This window comes from Mycteria americana (genome assembly GCF_035582795.1).
Source record: "Mycteria americana isolate JAX WOST 10 ecotype Jacksonville Zoo and Gardens chromosome Z unlocalized genomic scaffold, USCA_MyAme_1.0 Scaffold_18, whole genome shotgun sequence".
NCBI lineage: Eukaryota > Metazoa > Chordata > Aves > Ciconiiformes > Ciconiidae > Mycteria > Mycteria americana.
Genome location: NW_027445436.1, coordinates 11,861,671 through 11,880,466, shown reverse-complemented (window position 1 = coordinate 11,880,466; position 18,796 = coordinate 11,861,671). Strand labels below are relative to the sequence as shown.

Here is an 18,796-nt window from a genome sequence, read left to right as displayed (position 1 = left end):
AGAATGGGAACTTCACAGTAATTTTGCAGCATTCTGCCTGAGGATTTGCTTGTGTTGCTTTCTTGTAGTGCTGCAGCTGAGATTGAGAGAGATATTTAAGCAGGAGTTTCCTCTCTCTAAACAAGAGGAAACAGTTGACAGGACAATTTTTGTGAGTCACTTGATTAAGATATCTGTGGCTGCAGAAATAGAGGAATCCTCCAAGAAGTGTGAATGAGACTGGTGTGACTGTAGCTTGCAGGCTTGTATCCAGGTATGTTTTTCACAATGCAAGAAAACTCATGCTTGAAATAGAGGTTTCAAAGCCATGAGCATTATTTAAACAATGGGAAAATATTCCATAGAATGGGTTACTCCGGGAGCTCCATCAGTTCAGGATCCAGTCGAGGGTGAATGTTTTTTTTTTTTTTTTTGGAGAGAAACAGAAATAGATTGGGGGAAAAATCCTGTTGCCTGTGTTCAGTGATCCATTTTAGCATTGTAATCTGTGTGTCTGATTTACTGAACTCTTTTTGCTGTGCTGATACTTGTACATGAATATTGCCTTACTTTTTCTCCCTGTTTCTTGATGACACATGAAAACAAAGGAATGGTAGGGAAAATTAACTGTGAGGTCTTTACTGTGCAATAACAGTGTCATGTCTGTACCCTTTGATGTGGGGAAAAATAGTTCTTTAATGTGGCAATTGATAAGAGGAATTGCTATGTTTTGATACCAAAAACATGATATGTTTTTTGGTTTTGTTTTGTTTTTTAAAGGCAAGATTTCCAGCCTCTGTACTATGCAATTTAAAATGCTATCTATGGATCTTTGGATTAATTGCTATAAATCCACAAAATGCACATGAGAAGTGATTATGGTCACTTTTTTCTGGAAATAATCTAGCTGTTGAGCTTTGTATTGCTCAGTGTGAGCTCATTATTCTTCAATGTTGGGCTGAAGTTTTTCTTACTGGCCAAGATATTGCAATACTTAATCTCTTTCTGGTTGTTCAAATTAAGATTTATTTCTCTGTAGTGCAACTGAGTGATACAGTTGTAGAGACCTTTTAAATGAGGCAAAGTTTTGTGATATGATTCTGTTTTTAGCAGGATGCTCTTCATCTGGATCCATCTGTCCATTCTGAAGTTGCATTGATGGTCCTGGAAGCACATCAGAAATATCTCTGAGAAACCATATGCTGGGCTGCTTTCTGAAAGCATAAAACAGGTATTCCTTCTTCAGAATTACAGGGAATAGCTTATTGATGGTGATAGATAGGGAAAACTGCAGGCCAAGACCTTGTTTTCTCTTTTTCTTTTTAAAAGCTATGCTATCTTGATACTACTAGAACATCATAATATACCAACTCTCAGTATTTTTGCACCCACAGACCTGTTTGAAGATACTGTTAGACTTACGTTGAACATCTATATGAGAGATAGAAATTTTAAATTTGTCCCCCTTGTAGGTTTGCATTATTATCCAGCCTGTAGTTGGATAGTTGCAAACTGTTCTTGTGAAACATCCTTTACTCACGCGGAGTTGGCCAGTACTTGCTTAATGAAAGGCTACTTACTATTACTGGTGAACATAAGAGACATCCTTCCTGTGTCTCCAGCTCTTAGTCTTACCTTATTTAAAGACTCAAGACTTTAGGAGCTTTTCAGTAGTGATCAGTGCTGTGTTACCTGAACACCCTACAAACATTTATTATATTGATTTTACAGCACACTGGTGACTGAGGAAGGTATGGCTCCAAGTTACAGAAGGGGAATGGAAGGATAGAAGGATCAAGGTTAAAAATCCCTTTTTTGGATATTCAGTCCAAGATGCTTCTATTTTATTCAGAGCTTTTAGCATTCTGTTGTGCTTTGTCTTCCCTTCCTCCCCTGTGCTTTTTTTTTTTCCCTCTAGTCTTTTCTTCCCACACTTTGAATGTTCCTTATTGTCTCTGCTCTTTTTTGACTTGCATCTCTGCGCTATTTAATTATGGTTTGTTGTCTTGTGCCAGCTAGATGAGTTCTCTTTTTAAACCTATTTCAGCCTTGGTTGCCACTTGTATTGGTAAATCTGTCCTGACTTGCATGAGCTTGTAACTGGAACTTGAGAGAAAATAATGCTTAGGTTCTTGTACCCCCACTCAGAGAGGATGAAATATCTGCATTGACTCCCAGCTCTGCAATTTACACTGGTCTGTCAGACATGTACAATATATTTTCCTAAAGATTTATAACTTCCTCTGATCTAGATGGGCTCTTCATGATAATGGACATGTTTACATGGCATAGAGACTCTGCCTGTCTACATTACAGACTTCTTTCCAAGGAGAGGCTGCCAGGTTTTAGGCTTTTTCTGTTGACAGATGTTGGGGTTTTTTTTGTATATGTATTTTTAGTTTTCCTTTCACTAGCAGTCTTCAACATTATTGAAGGTTGTGTGTGGTTGTTTGTTGTTGTTGGGTTTTTTTGTTGTTTTTTTTTTGTTTGTTTGTTTGTTTGTGTTTTTTTTTTTTAATAGTAAAAACTAAATTTAATCCAAGACTAATATCTAATTTGGAAAACTTTAGCCAAACAGTATAGGTTGATAGCCTTTACTAAAAGGGATGGGTGGGGGGAGAGGGCAGGTGGAAATCAAGGCCGTAGAAACAGAGATTTCAGATAAACTTAATTGGTGGTGCTACATGGTGTGTCTGAAAAATAACTACTGTTGCTCTGATCTCGTGTCATGGTACTGTGATAGAAGAGGAAACTCATCCAAGCTGACCCAAGTCCTAGTGCCATACATGCTGTAGTATGGCTGTGCTTCCTCTCATTCCTGTTCCTGCTGCTTTGTTCCAGGTCTCCTACTTAGCCAGCATTGTTCAATATGGAGAAACACCAGAGGCTTCCTTTAATCAGTGGGCACGGGGTTTGATTTTGAGGTTAAAGCTTCACAGAAATGACTGTGGCATGCAGCATGGCTGGCCTGCAGTCCCTGTGTCTGACAGTGGGCTTGACATGATGGAGTTGGTCACGCTTCACCCCCTCCTGAAGGCTGTTAAAGCAAGCATCCCTGTCGGCTGTTATTTGGCACTGGCAATGACCATGTTAGGTCACAGGTAAGTGTGCTTTTTTGTGTTTCCCTTGGATGGATGGCCCCAGTGACTGAGCAACCTACCTAATGATGAACTGAGGGCTATTAACATCTTTATGCTTGTTTAAAGAATAAAGGACTTCTGATGCAAAGGATTGAGCAGTCCTTCAGGAACTGTAGTTCCAAACAACCTGCCACTTCCTTTATTTTCCTAGTACTATATTTTTGCCTTCTGCATGTTAGAGTTAAAATAGTAATTAGAAATAATATTGAAACTGAGGGATTAGCATGATTGCAATGGACAGGAATAACTTTTAACCACACTTACTGAAAGGGTTGTTCTACAGGTAACTTTTTTTTAGCAGGGCTGCAGCAGAGTATTCAGAAAATAGTAAGGAGAAAAAACACTTATGCCGGTAATAATAAATAGAGAGCTTTATAACCTTGATACTGAACCTTCTAGCCCTAACTGTGTTCCAAAACAGTCTTTTCCAATGCTTTCAGCTGGTTTATAAGTAAGGCTTTTGGATGTAATCAAATGTACTAGTTGATTAAGGTACAGAGCCATGGATAGGTTAATCAATCTCTCCCAGGTCTATTTTCCCCTGAATCTGTAATCTTTTTAATTATCTCTTACTCTATTCAGAATTTTCACAAACTTGTTTTCTGCATATAATATTACTTTGCTCTTTAAAGAGAAATTGTCTTGGCTTTCTTCTTCCCCAAGTCATTGCTTGATGCTAAGGTTATGCTATAGATACATACGTACTTCTTCAAAGCACTAGAGTAATTTGAGAAGGTATTCTGGTTTGAGAGTGGAAATTTTTACATGACTTTGAGCATGGAATGAAAAACAAGGAACCTCTTTACTTCTGTGGGGTTTTTTTGTTGGGTTGTGTGTGTGTGCGGTTGGTTTTGTTTTTTTTTTTTCTTTTCTTTTCCTCCCAAACACTGTTTGGCCTTGCAAAGAACCATTTGACATCCTTCTCCTATCTAAACAATAACACTGATATTTATCGCGCGAAAAGTTCAAGGCCAGTTATGGTAATGAGCAGAAGAAAAAAACAGTGCTGTACTGTATGCTAGTGACTTAATACAATATTTCATTTTCATGACTTCAGAGTAGACATAGGATTAATGTTTTGCATCTTTTCCTAATGTGCAACCCTTCTCAGTTAGCAAAACTTGATGCAGAGCAGTGTACCAAATAAGTTGCCACTAGTGAGTTTTCTGGACAGTAAGAGTAGGATTCATCTCAGCTGACTGCAACCATCTAAGTACCTACTGTAAGGAAACCCTCCGAGCTCCATCTATAGGTAGTGAAGAAAGATGTCCAGAGCATCATCCATCCTGAGGAGATGTCAAAGGTAGGTAATATGAAACTCCCTCTGTAGGTTCTTCCTTTGCCTGGAGAGGGAGGCTAGTTGGCTAGGTTAGGCAAGAACCTTGAGCTTTAAATTGATTGAAACTTGATGGATGAAAACCTACATCTCCAGTGATTTTTGGAAGACAGGACACAAACCCTCAGAAGGGAAGGAAAAACTTATCAAATCTGTCAGCAATTGAATGACTCCTACAGAGTTTTTTCTTCAGCTGTGGAGTTAGCTGTTTAGGATTTCAAAGATTAAGTGTAAAGATATGAATGTCTTAACATCTCAGTTAACAACAACAAAAAAAAATCAACACTCTGTCTCCCTTTGTACTGGTAGTCAATGTGGGTTTCCTTGTTTTGTTTTCGTTTTGACAGCATTGAGAAGTTCTTTGTCGAAGGGATCCCTCTCTTGGGTGTACTCATCCAGTCTAGATATCTGAGAATAGTAATCCTTGTGCTGGATAAAATTTTACCCTTATTTTACTCTTGCCAGTATTATCTCCTGAAGAAAGGAACATATAATGCTTACTGTTCAAATACATTTATTGATAAAGAACAACGAAAGTTAATCTTAACTGTTAAATTTATCAGGCTTCATTCTGGGTTTTGCGTCCAGTGAGAATGTGATGCAGATGATGGGGAAGTAAGTCTTGTTTGTTTGCCGAGTTACTTTTTGACATTGACTGTGGTTGAGGAAGTAGTTGTAGAAGTGTCTCCTACTGACATCACATGTACAGTAGTCACTGATGCTGCTGCTGTGCCACAGAAGTGGCCTTCAAACAGCTGTATTGACAAGTAGCTGTTGTGTTTAGATGAGTGAGAAAAATAAGCAGGCAATACTATTTAACTGTGTCCCTACTGGTAAGTTGAGCAACAGCTGGGAGCGTTCTCAAGTGCTGGACCTTAGCTGTCTGTCCTGATAAATTAATAATGTGGTCCCTGGGGTGCTTTTGGCTTGGACCACCTGGCAGTCTCCTAAATGATTCCTGGCCTAGATTTGGGTGCTGATGTAGATCAAGAACTGTATTCAGTCCTGATGAGCTGCCTTGAATTAGTCTGCCGTGAACTGCTCATACTGTGCCTATGATATGGTTAAAATGGAGCGATTAAATCTGCAGCATGGTTGTGAATCAAAGTCCTTGTATATGGGTGTCACCAGTGCTGTTGAGGTGGTTTTAAATTTTCTAGAAGTAGCTTTTCTGTATATTATACTGTAGGAGAAATTTTAGAATTAATTTAATTTGTTGACATGCCTAGGTTTTTATCTTGTATCCAACTCTTCCTTCATCTGGATAGTGGAGTCCCTCAAGGCGTGACCCAGCAGGTTACCCATAAAGTAACACAGCACTTGACAGGAGCGAGTTATGGAGAAAATGTTAAACTGCTCAGTAGTATGATACAGGTAAGAAGATTATTTAAAAAAAAAAAAAAAAAAAAGAGGGGAGAGTTTTTAAAAAACAAGTAGGCTTTTTTGACTGAGTTAGTGCTTAAAGTTAGAAAGGATACTGAAACTGGCAGTTATGCAGCCACGGGGTACGAATAGTTGGGTTTGGTTTCCTGAAACACTTCCACTTAAACTTGCCTAAATCTGGCAATACATGTGATGCTGGACACAACAATATGTGCCTTCCAGACTTCTTGGAAAACGCATTTTCTAATACCAGGTCAAAACTGCCTAAAAGGAATGTAATACGCAGCACTGCTTTCTCGCTTGCGTTAGTTGAGGAATGCAGCAGATGTATTAACATTTGAAAGCTTTGCTTTTGACCATTGATTTATGGCTATGCTATGAAAAAATGTTCCTGTGTTAGGAAACTAGTATTTTCTTCTGAGTGCAGAGACGTCAAGAACCAAGAGGGGTAAGGATTAAAGGGACATATATGTACTCTGGGAAGTCCTTTAGCAGGAACAGCAGGCTACACTTCAGAAATAGGTGCCATTTATGCCTGCAGGTCACAGGGGTCCCGCTTATGGTTTTTGCATCTATTTTTGCTGATTGCACAAGATGCTCAGCTCTCCAGGCTGCAGAATCTCTTTGGGAGGTTGGAGATGACAAAGCTGTTCTTATATAGACATAGAGAGAATCATTGTAAACTATTTATTTTAAGGATAGGCCCACAGCCTTATGCAAGTTAAACAGTTCTTCAATAAATGCTTATCCTTTAATTAAAGCTGCAATCTCTTGAATAATTTTACCCTTTAATTTGACAGACTCGCATTTTTTCGAAGTGACCAGCCACATGGAGTGGGGCCGGCTGCAGTACTGGAGTTCTGGGTTCAGGTCCTCACCAGCCAGCAGCTGTGGCACAGGGACTGGGCAACACTCTTCTTGCTGGATGACTTACGTAAAGCTGCTTTTCAGTACAGTCAAGAGGACTGTGTACAAAAGCTGCTTTACCAACAACACAAGGTAAATGGGTGTGGTATAATGGTGTGGCTATTGAGTAAATGGTCAGTTCATGTGTTGCTCATTCTAATTTTGATGTGAATGTATTTTCCTGAAATGTAACAAGAACAGTCATGATTGAGTAGTAATGGGGTTATGTTATCTGATTTGTTTCTGAGTAGATCGATTAGTGAAATATCTGATACTTGAATGATAATAATAAGAGTTAAAACCTATTTGGAACACGGGTTTCATTCATGTGAGTTCTATCATAGTATATTAGTTTGTGGTCTTTGCATTTCAAATGCTCTATAGTGTATTTAGAACAAAAATAGAGCTTCCTCTCCTGAAAAACAGACACTGTCACTATAACAGAATCTTTTAACTGAAAAAGAAATAAAGTACAAGCAGGCATTTCAGTAGTGGCTTGCTGAGTTAAGCTTGGGAAGTAGCTACATGAGGCAGAAAGGAACCTGGATGAAGGTAGAGTGACATACCTGTAGCTTGTAAGTCATCTGTTAGGCTGCTTACAAAAAAACCCCAAATGTTTTCTGTTTCTGTGCAGAATGCTTTGGGCTATCATTGTGACAAAGGTCTGCTGTCTTTGCTTGTTAGCTAGATTGTGGCAGGCAATGGGACACCTTCCTTTGTTGAGGGCAATGCCAATTCCTCTCAGGTAAGTGGAATGATGGTGTTGTATGAACAACCCTGGGATAAGCAATATACAGGTGTTCAGGTTTTTTCTGCTTTTGCAGATTTTTCTCTCATTCCCTCTTTCTTCCTATCCCTGTGTTTGTGAGTTTTCTTGTGATAAAATCCTAATTTACCCTAAGATAACGCTGTGGGTTTATTACACTAAAGGGATCATGGACATTTTGCATAGAGAAAGTTTGTCTGATCTGTGTCCAGGAATTCATATAATATGACTTATTAGTTAAGATTTCTTTTAATCTTCAATTGTTCTTGATATATTTAATGAGAGAAAATATGTAAAGCCTGACTCTTCTAATAGATCAGTCTTTTTCTGATAAATATTTTGAATACTAGTTGCTTTCTCTCTGCTTAAGCAAGTTCGTCATTTGAGCAAAAAGAAAAAAAAACCTGCAGTACCCCAGCTGGAGATGTGTAGTGCAGGTGGGAGAGAGAAGATCTTGTTTGAGCAGGTTGTTTCCTCCAGAACTCTGGATAATCCTGTCAGTTGTCCCTGGTTTCCCCCTTCTTTCCCAAGGTTGTACAGAATACAAAGGGGATATTTGAATGTAGATAAGGAGGAAACTGGTTTTCAGTTTTCTTGTTTGTCCTGGTTTCGGCTGGGATAGAGTTGATTTCCTTCCTAGTGGCTGGTGTAGTGCTGTGTTGAATATTGATAACACGCCGATGTTTTGGCTGTTGCTAACTGGTATTTACACTTGTCAAGGACTTTTTTTTTTCCCAGCTCCCCATGCTCTGCCAGGTGCCCAAGAAGCTGGGAGGGGGCACAGCCAGGATAGTTGATCCAAACTGACCAAAGGGCTATTCCATACCATATGATGTCATGCTCAGTATATAAAGCTGGGGAAGAAGAAGGAAGGGGGGACATTCGGAGTGATGGTGTTTGTCTTCCCAAGTAACCGTTACGCGTGAGGGAGCCCTGCTTTCCTGGAGATGGCTGGACACCTGCCTGCCCATGGGAAGTAGTGAATGAATTCCTTGCTTTGCTTTGCTCGAGCGTGCGGCTTTTGCGTTCCCTATTAAACTGTCCTTATCCCAACCCACGAGTGTTCTCACTTTTACTCTTCTGAGTCTCTTCCCCATCCCACCGCGGGGGGAGTGAGCGAGCGGCTGCGTGGTGCTTAGTTGCCGTCTGGGGCTAAACCACGACAGTTCTTTTTGGCGCCCAACGTGGGGCTCGAAGGGTTTGAGATAACGGCAGATCTGATTGGAATGTGCTAGATGACAGAATTTATAGCTGTTATTGCTGTTTGGCTATTAATCAGCAGGCTTCTGTGCTTGTCATAGGGCTTACTTTCTTTACTCTATATTAGAGTCGAGGGCTCGTTAGTGGCTGCTTTTTGCTCTTGCTGCTTGCTGTGCTGCTGTTATGCTTATCACCTTATTCTGCTGTGCCTGGGAACATTTTGATAACAGCACTGGCCATGTGCCTGGGCTGGCAGATGGCCAGGACATTGCTGCTGTTTCTGTGCTCTGCTTAAATTGGTGATGTTTTGCCTGTGAAATTTGTTATTAAAACAGTGATCTTGGATTTATTTTGGTATTATCTAAAAGTGCTGTACTGAAACCATTATTGTATGTCGGGTATTACTTCATGGAGGAAATGCAGAATTGTGCCTTCACTGCTTCCTTCTGCAATGCTTCCTCCTTCATTGCAATAACTTTTCAGTATCTTGAACATCCTTGGGTAGTTAAGATACGTCTATTGGTATTGCTTGGGAATATTGTTTCGATCTTGTCCAAGATTAGTAAGCAATTTAAGAATATCATCCAGAGATCTGCCCCAAGGCTGGATAGTTATGAGTGGCAGGGTGTGTGGAATAGCATGGGCAAATGCCTAGGGCGGTGGGCACCTCCAGTGTTTTGGAACTTCACCCCTGAACAAGTGCAGAATCCTGAAAAATTAGTAGAATATTTGGAAGAAGTATGCTGTGACTCTGGCAATTCTAAGGAGACACAAATCACTGCAATGTGCTGGGGTCTGGCCCATGCCTACCGAGCCCTGTTTAACACTATTCAGAACCCTCAAGGATCTGGTGACAAAGTGACAGGCACTGCCGCTGCTCCAGTTACCCCTGCGACAGGCACTGCCGCTGCTCCAGTTACCCCTGCGACAGGCACTGCCACTGCTCTGATTACCCCTGTGACAGGCACTGCGGCTGCTCCAGCCCCTGCTGCGACAGGCACTGCGGCTGTTCCGATTCCCCCTGCGACAGGCACTGCGGCTGCAGCTGCTCCAGACAACTCTGTTACAAGCATTGCGGTCGACAGAGAACCAACCCGTGTCAGTATCAGTCGCCCCTATACATAAAAAGAAATCCTGGAAGCGAAAGTCAGCTCGTTTAGAAAGGGAAGATGAAAGAGCAGGGCCATCACAGGGAGAGGAAGAGGAAGAGGAAGAACTCGTAAATGAGACCGAAACCACCCGATCCCTATCCCTGAGTGAGCTGCGAGATATGCGAAAAGATTTCAGCCGTCATCCAGGGGAGCACATTGTCACCTGGCTGCTCCGATGCTGGGATAGCGGGGCCAATAGCCTGGAATTAGAGGATAAGGAAGCCAAGCAGCTGGGATCCATTTCTAGGGAAGGGGGCATTGACAAAGCGATTGGAAAAGGGGAACCAGCCCTCAGCCTCTGGAGGCGACTCCTGTCAGCTATGAAGGAAAGATATCCCTTCAAGGAAGATGTATACCGCCCTGGGAAATGGACCACCATGGAGAGAGGTATCCAGTACCTGAGGGAATTAGCTGTGCTGGAAGTGATTTATGGTGATCTGGACGATGTGCGGTCACCCACAGATCCAGATGAGGTCCAGTGCACAAGACCTATGTGGCGGAAGTTGTATGGAACGCACCACCGTCGTGTGCCAACTCACTGGCAATACTGACCTGGAAAGACGAAGATGGTCCAACAGTGAATGAAGCTGCTAGTAACCTCCGGGAATATGAAGAAAGTATCTCTTCCTCCCTTGTCTCAGCTGTGGAAAAACTGTCCCGGAAGGTCCAGCGACTCGAAGAAGATATGTCCTACTCCCCACCTATACGGACCAGTGTCTCAGCTATTAGGAGTCAGCGTTCCTCTGCTCAAGGGAGAGGATATAGAGGGTACACACCACGGGGCACCCTATGGTTTTACTTGCGTGACCACGGAGAGGACATGAGGAAGTGGGATGGAAAACCTACCTCGACCCTAGAGGCACGAGTACGTGAGTTGCAAGGAAAAACAGTCACCAAAGGGGGTTCTTCCAGGAAAATTGCTGCTCTGGTTTCCAGTGGACAGTTCCCCAGACAGAGTAAAAGGGCTGATTTTACTCCTGATTTTAATGAAGAAATTCCTGACTCATATGTACAAGAAAAGGGTAATGAATATTGTGACCAGGACTAGGGGGGCCCTGCCTCCAGCCAGGTGGAGGAAAGGGACAACCGGGTTTACTGGACTGTATGGATTCGATGGCCTGGCACATCAGACCCACAGGAGTATAAAGCTCTAGTAGACACCAGTGCACAGTGTACCCTGATGCCATCAAGCTATATAGGAGCAGAACCCATCTGTATTTGTGGAGTGACAGGGGGATTCCAACAGCTGACTGTATTGGAGGCCAAAGTGAGCCTAACTGGGAGTGAGTGGCAAAAGCACCCCATTGTGACTGGCCCAGAGGCTCCGTGCATCCTTGGCATAGACTACCTCAGGAGAGGGTATTTCAAGGACCCAAAAGGGTACCGGTGGGCTTTTGGTATAGCTGCCTTGGAGATGGAGGAAATGAAACAGCTGTCTACCTTGCCTGGTCTCTCAGAGGACCCTTCTGTGGTGGGGTTGCTGAGGGTCGAAGAACAACAGGTGCCAATTGCTACCACAGTGGTGCACCAGAGGCAATATCATACCAACGGAGACTCCCTGATTCCCATCCATGAGCTGATTCATCAACTGGAGAGCCAAGGAGTGATCAGTAAGACTCGTTCACCTCTTAACAGTCCTATATGGCCAGTGCGAAAGTCTAATGGAGAGTGGAGACTAACAGTAGACTATCGTGGCCTGAATGAAGTCACGACACCCCTGAGTGCTGCAATGCCGGACATGCTGGAACTGCAATACGAACTGGAGTCAAAAGCAGCCAAGTGGTATGCTACAAGTGATATTGCTAATGCGTTTTTCTCAATCCCTTTGGCAGCAGAGTGCAGGCCACAGTTTGCTTTCACTTGGAGGGGCATTCAGTACACCTGGAATCGATTGCCCCAGGGGTGGAAACACAGCCCTACCATTTGCCATGGACTGATCCAGACAGCACTGGAACAGGGTGAAGCTCCAGAACATCTGCAATACATTGATGACATTATCGTGTGGGGCAATACAGCAGAGGAAGTTTTTGAGAAAGGGAAGAAAATAGTCCAGATCCTCCTGAAAGCCGGTTTTGCCATAAAACAAAGTAAGGTCAAGGGACCTGCACAGGAGATCCAGTTTTTAGGAATAAAATGGCAAGATGGATGTCGTCAGATCCCAATGGATGTGATCAACAAAATAACAGCCATGTCTCCACCAACTAGCAAAAAGGAAACACAACCTTTCTTAGGCGTTGTGGGTTTTTGGAGAATGCATATTCCAAATTACAGTCTGATCGTAAGCCCTCTCTATCAACTGACCTGGAAGAAGAACGATTTTAAATGGGGCCCTGAGCAATGACAAGCCTTTGAACAAATTAAACGGGAGATAGTTCATGCAGTAGCCCTTGGACCAGTCCGGGCAGGGCAAGACGTAAAAAATGTGCTCTACACGGCAGCCGGGGAGAATGGCCCTACCTGGAGCCTCTGGCAGAAAGCAGCAGGGGAGACTCGAGGTCGACCCTTAGGGTTTTGGAGTCGGGGATACAGAGGATCCGAGGCCCGCTATACTCCAACTGAAAAAGAGATATTGGCAGCATATGAAGGGGTTTGAGCTGCTTTGGAAGTGGTTGGTACTGAAGCACAGCTCCTCCTGGCACCCCGGCTGCTGGTGCTGGGTTGGATGTTCAAAGGGAGGGTCCCCTCTACACATCATGCAACTGAATCTACGTAGAGTGAGTGGGTTGCACTGATCACACAACAGGCTCGGATAGGAAACCCCAATCGCCCAGGGATCTTGGAAGTAATTATGGACTGGCCAGAAGGCAAAGATTTCAGAATATCGCCAGAGGAGGAGGTGACGCGTGCTGAGGAGGCCCCACTGTACAATCAACTGCCAGAAAATGAGAAGCAATATGCCCTGTTCACTGATGGGTCCTGTCGTATTGGAGGAAAACATCGGAGGTGGAAAGCTGCTGTATGGAGTCCTATACGACAAGTGGTAGAAACTGCTGAAGGAGAAGGTGAATCGAGCCAATTTGCAGAAGTAAAGGCCATCCTGCTGGCTTTAGACATTGCTGAATGAGAAAAGTGGCCAGTGCTCTATCTCTATACTGACTCATGGATGGTGGCAAATGCCCTGTGGGGGTGGTTACAGCAATGGAAGCAGAACAATTGGCAGCGCAGAGGCAAACCCATCTGGGCTGCAGCATTGTGGCAAGATATTGCTGCCCGAGTAGAGAACCTGGCTGTAAAAGTATGTCAAGTAGATGCTCACGTACCCAAGAGTCAGGTCACTGAGGAACATCAAAACAACCAGCAGGTGGATCAGGCTGCTAAGATGGAAGTGGCTCAGGTGGATCTGGACTGGCAACATAAGGGTGAATTATTTATAGCTGGGTGGGCCCATGACACCTCAGGCCATCAAGGAAGAGATGCAACATAGAGATGGGCTCGTGATCGAGGGGTGGACTTAACCATGGACACTATTGCACAGGTTACCCATGAATGTGAAACATGCGCTGCAATTAAACAATCCAAGCGGTTAAAGCCTCTGTGGTATGTAGGGGCGATGGCTGAAATATAAATATGGGGAGGCCTGGCAGATCGATTATATCACACTCCCACAAACCCGCCAAGGCAAGCGCTATGTGCTCACCATGGTGGAAGCAACCACCGGATGGCTCGAAATGTATCCTGTGCCCCATGCCACTGCCTGGAACACTCTCCTGGGCCTTGAAAAGCAAGTCCTATGGCGACATGGCACCCCAGAGAGAATTGAGTCAGACAACGGGACTCATTTTCGAAACAACCTCCTAGACACCTGGGCCAAAGAGCAGGGCATTGAGTGGGTATATCACATCCCCTATCATGCACCAGTCTCTGGGAAAATTGAGCGATACAATGGGCTGTTAAAGACTACACTGAGAGCAATGGGTGGTGGGACATTCAAACATTGGGATACACATTTAGCAAAGGCCACCTGGTTAGTTAACACTAGAGGATCTGTCAATCGAGCTGGCCCTGCCCAATCAAAACTTTTACGCACTGTAGAAGGGGATAAGGTCCCTGTAGTGCACATAAAAAACATGCTGGGGAAGACAGTCTGGGTTACTCCTGCCTCGGGCAAAGGCAAGCCCATTCGTGGGATTGCTTTTGCTCAAGGACCCGGGTGCACTTGGTGGGTAATGCGAGAGGTTGGGCAAGTCCGATGTGTACCTCAAGGGGATTTGATTTTAGGTGAGAATAGCCAATGAACTGAATGGTATAATATCAATTGTTGTATAATACTATGTGTCATCACTTTTTCAATAAGGATCACTCAGATTAATGAAGAAGGAACTTCAACGAAAAAAGCAAGCAAAGTGCAGTGGTGATGGAACCAGAACTGGCTTCAACATGCAACAATCCAACACCACAGACCATCTCTTCTGCCCTGAAGGACTATGATGACGGATGGAGCCCAAAGCCATGGACTAAATCAACTTAATTGTATTAGAAGGGGTAGAACCTGGGCATGATGTAGATGGTATAGAATAAGGGGTGGATACTGTCCTGGTTTCGGCTGGGATAGAGTTGATTTCCTTCCTAGTGGCTGGTGTAGTGCTGTGTTGAATATTGATAACACGCCGATGTTTTGGCTGTTGCTAACTGGTATTTACACTTGTCAAGGACTTTTTTTTTTCCCAGCTCCCCATGCTCTGCCAGGTGCCCAAGAAGCTGGGAGGGGGCTCAGCCAGGATAGTTGATCCAAACTGACCAAAGGGCTATTCCATACCATATGACGTCATGCTCAGTATATAAAGCTGGGGAAGCAGAAGGAAGGGGGGACATTCGGAGTGATGGTGTTTGTCTTCCCAAGTAACCGTTACGCGTGAGGGAGCCCTGCTTTCCTGGAGATGGCTGGACACCTGCCTGCCCATGGGAAGTAGTGAATGAATTCCTTGCTTTGCTTTGCTCGAGCGTGCGGCTTTTGCGTTCCCTATTAAACTGTCCTTATCCCAACCCACGAGTGTTCTCACTTTTACTCTTCTGATTCTCTTCCCCATTCTACTGCAGGGGGAGTGAGCGAGCGGCTGCGTGGTGCTTAGTTGCTGTCTGGGGCTAAACCACGACATTGTTGAGATATGATACTGCTTTTGCAACTTTAATGAGAATCTGGCAAAGACATATTCCTCTTAAGAAAACAGTACGCTTCCCCATCCTGCCCCTGCCAGTTTGTTATCAATGTTTCTGTTGTTATTACTGTGTTGTGCAGGTCTGGTTTTCATGGATGGTGTTAAATGTGGAGTCAGTATTTGAAGAAGATTCACAGCTTCGCAGCGTTGTGGAGGGGGAGTTGGTGCTTTAACTCCTGATCGAGCTTTGAAGGCGAGAGAACTGTTCATCTGCTTTTATTAGAGAGAACTACTGGAGAAAACTGTTATCTTGTATTGTTTAGTTTTTATCTCATGTGCTTTTTCTTACCAAGATAAAAGCATAACTAATGCTTTATATGATCAGCTTTCCAGGAGAAAATATACCTCGGGGAAATTTTCCTTTACGTTTTTGAGTTGAATGTTTAAAAACTACCATGCAAATATCTGGTTTTTAATATACCGTTATTTACAGAAAATTTTAGTCACTATTTAGTGCTCTTGCATGATTTTCTGGGTCATCTGAATGCCTCACGATCTTCAGTGGATTTATTCTATACCACTGAGATGGAGTGCAGATACTCTTATTTCACGGGTGGGAAAATGTGTTTATATTTCAAAGAGCATTTCTCAGATGGTCTGAATTTTGCAGATGTTTGGGCTTTACTTTTCTCTGTATTTGCTGAACTATTTTTCCAAGACTTTCAGAACTGTTTAGGTCTCTCCCTTAACGAGACACTTAGGTGTGCTTTAAGCCATGTTGCAGCATTTTCCATGTTCTTTGCCCAAATTAATGTAGAAATTCTTGAATGAAGCAAGTGGAAACCAAAAGCTGTCCTGTCTTGAAGGATGGGCCAAAAGTTACACTTCATCTCAACTGTTTCGGTGTGTTTTAATGGAGAAGGTAGTCTAGAAGCTCTATGAAAACAGGTTTGCTTGGGCTATGTCCAGACTGGTACGTCTTGCATCCTTGGAGACTAGTCTGGAGAACATTTGTCCCTTGGCTTGCATGTCTCGATTTACCTCGAAAACAGTGAGATAGTATGTGGGGAGTGTGTGGAAAAGGGTGCTGAGGGTTCCCGAGGTCTAGTGTGGGTGATGAGGTAGTGCCAGGGTCTGCGCTGAGACCTGGGAACTCAGAAAAGCCTCCCTTTCCCCTGCTTCAGGCACAGTCCATGTGAGCTTGACATATGATTTATTAATGATTTAGTGGGTCCGTGGAGTAGTGTTCTGCATTGCTAATATGGAGTGCTGCTGCTCATACATTGCATTGTCTTTGTTCTGCTTTTACAAAAAGAAAAATTTTTTTTTTTCCTTCTGTATTCTTTCTTCGCATTAGTTTTAAGTTTTAGATTTTCAATTAGGCTGTATGGAATGTAGACTGGAAAAAGCTAAAAGTGGTAGCGCACTGTAGGATTCTGCATCCTCATGTGGCTTAAGACTTATTTTTACTGGTTGGAACCTGCTGCGTGCTTCACTGATGCTGCTTTGTTCTCTAACAGCACTGGTCTTATGGAAGCCTAAACTAGGAACATATACCTCTGTGAGGAAAACCAGTAATTCACTGTAATTAACACCAATGGCCCGTATGTTGGCCTTGCATCACACTAGCCCCTCTGTTTATGCTACCTTTTTTTTTTTTTTTTTTTTTTTTAAAAACATCAGAGGTGTAGCACTGCTCTAACAGCTGTCCAACACAACTATGAGCTGGGCAGCTCTTCCTCTAAGACCTGTAGTAGATGTGTGAATGTTTCCAAAGTTTTCTCCTTCATGATTGGTGAGTTTTCATGCTGTGTTAATCTGTTGGGTTAAGCTGTGACAGCCTGTTACAGGGAACAGCAGTAGAACACTTGTCTGAAAATTGTTCTTTTTGCAGAAAGCACAGACCCAGCTGAAGCTGCCCATTGTACCTTCCCTTCAGAGGCTCATGATTTACCACTGGGCTTACCAGGCCCTTGCTACCCCTGCCGATCACCCTCTCATGCCACTAATCTGGCAGAAATTCTTCCTCCTTTACCTTCACCAACCAGGACCACAATATGGGTGAGTGATTGTAAGGGCTCTAGCTGATTAGCAAGCACTAATAAGTTTGTTCTGCAAGTGAGATTAAGTGCCTCATACTAAGACTGCACCTGAAAGCAGTGGGTACCAGCAACTTCTCTAGAGAGTCAATTTATTTGCAGAGATGCTGATTTGACGCTTGCAACAAGACTTTGTTGTGCTTTTTTGTTCATTTTTAGATTACCTGTAGATGGCTGTATTGGAAGATGTTTTTTCCAGAGTGCAGCTCATGTTAACTTTTTAAATTAAATGAAGCAGCGCTTAATAGAGGTAGCAGACTTTCACCATGCTGCCAGTAAAGCACTAAGGGTGAGTCCTGCAGAGGACAGTGACAGATCACCAGAGAAGGCGAGCTGCTCACTAGATTACCTGACTTCACAAGAACTGCATAAGGAACTTGTCAGGTAAAAAAAGCCTGCCCAGTTCAATCTTATTCAGTGCAACTACTAGAGCACAGTCTTAGCTGTGGGAGACATGAAGGGATGTGACCCTTGGCTGACCTAGATGTACCACAGGCACTTGTTATATGCATAGTTGTGGTCTGTTCCTCTGTTGATAAAACTTGTTTTGTTTGAGGGGGAGCTGATTTTACTACTAAGAAGAAAACATTGTTGATAGAGTTGTCACTGCCCTTAGGGGAGAGCTTTGCTTTTTAATTAATGGTATCCCCATGCTAGTAAAATATTTGTTGTTTAGACATATCTGCTACCGGTATGTACGTCGCTAGCTATAAATGTAAAATGCTACTTTGTGTGTATACATCTGTGTGTCACAGACCAGGGTCTAAATTTATGTCTGAGTAAGATTACTTCATCAGGGAATTTACTGGGGACTTCAACACATGATTCAGTTAGTGCAGTTTACCCAGTTAGCATGCTGAAGTTGAGCTGTGACAAGTGTGTTCTGTGCCAGCTGGAAAGTGATATGTCTGCTTAACCAAAACCTTGGCACAAGACTGTTGTCTTGTGTTGGAGTAGGCTAAGGAGATGGGCATGGTCACTCACTGTGACTCAGCTGATGAACGCTCACTTTTGTAAGGGGTGGTAACTTGTAAGAGCTACGTATCTCATGCACGCTGAAACTGTAGCTATGCTGTTCAGAAGTCCGTGGTTCTGTTACACAGAGACTTTTGGTCTGAGAAGTCTACCTTAAGAAATATTTGCAGTATTACAGTATCTGAATATTCCCAGAAACTAGTTGAAAGGATTATTTGGAAAGAGACCCTTGTTCAGGGGGTTTGGGCATATGGGATCTGAGCTTCTTTTAAGTGCTTCCCCCGCAGCAATCGGTAGGTACTGTACAAGCAAACAAGGGAGATCATAAATCCTCCTTGGTAATTTGTGGAAAAAAAAAAAATCCAGAGATGCTCACTGGGTGTAACTTGATTAATTTTTTCAGTCTTTTATTTCAAAGGAGTTCCCCACTCCAACATAAAACCAGATTGCTCTATAGCCAAGTAAATCTTACACTCAGGAAGTTTAAGACCACCTAAACAGGAGGGAAAACATTGGTAGAGTTCATCAGAGCTGACTCTTGGAATTAGACTACTTCCATTTTTTCACCAATGACACTGATACAGAAAACAGGAGTTTGCTAGTGATATTTAATACCACAGTGCAAAGATTTAATGGTATTCTAGTTCTCCCTTGTATTTAATCAGGAAAGCTTGGATGGTATGATTATAAAAAGGGTATCCTTCCTATAAAAAGAGTGATGCCAATTGAAGAAAGAAGTATGTTTATGTTTAAGTACAGTGTTAG

The 18,796-nt window shown here is 43.0% G+C and overlaps 1 protein-coding gene across 1 annotated transcript in view; it reads left to right on the top strand.

The window, feature by feature from the left end:
• Positions 1-18,796, top strand: part of EPG5 (ectopic P-granules 5 autophagy tethering factor) — a 444,533-nt gene that overhangs the window by 22,976 nt on the left and 402,761 nt on the right. Inside the window, 11 exon segments of the mRNA XM_075488778.1 lie at positions 1,090-1,163; positions 1,165-1,210; positions 2,821-3,080; positions 4,803-4,937; positions 5,679-5,836; positions 6,647-6,837; positions 7,379-7,489; positions 15,098-15,182; positions 15,185-15,210; positions 16,852-17,018; positions 17,216-17,440. Coding sequence (XP_075344893.1) covers positions 1,090-1,163; positions 1,165-1,210; positions 2,821-3,080; positions 4,803-4,937; positions 5,679-5,836; positions 6,647-6,837; positions 7,379-7,489; positions 15,098-15,182; positions 15,185-15,210; positions 16,852-17,018; positions 17,216-17,440 — 1,478 coding nt within the window.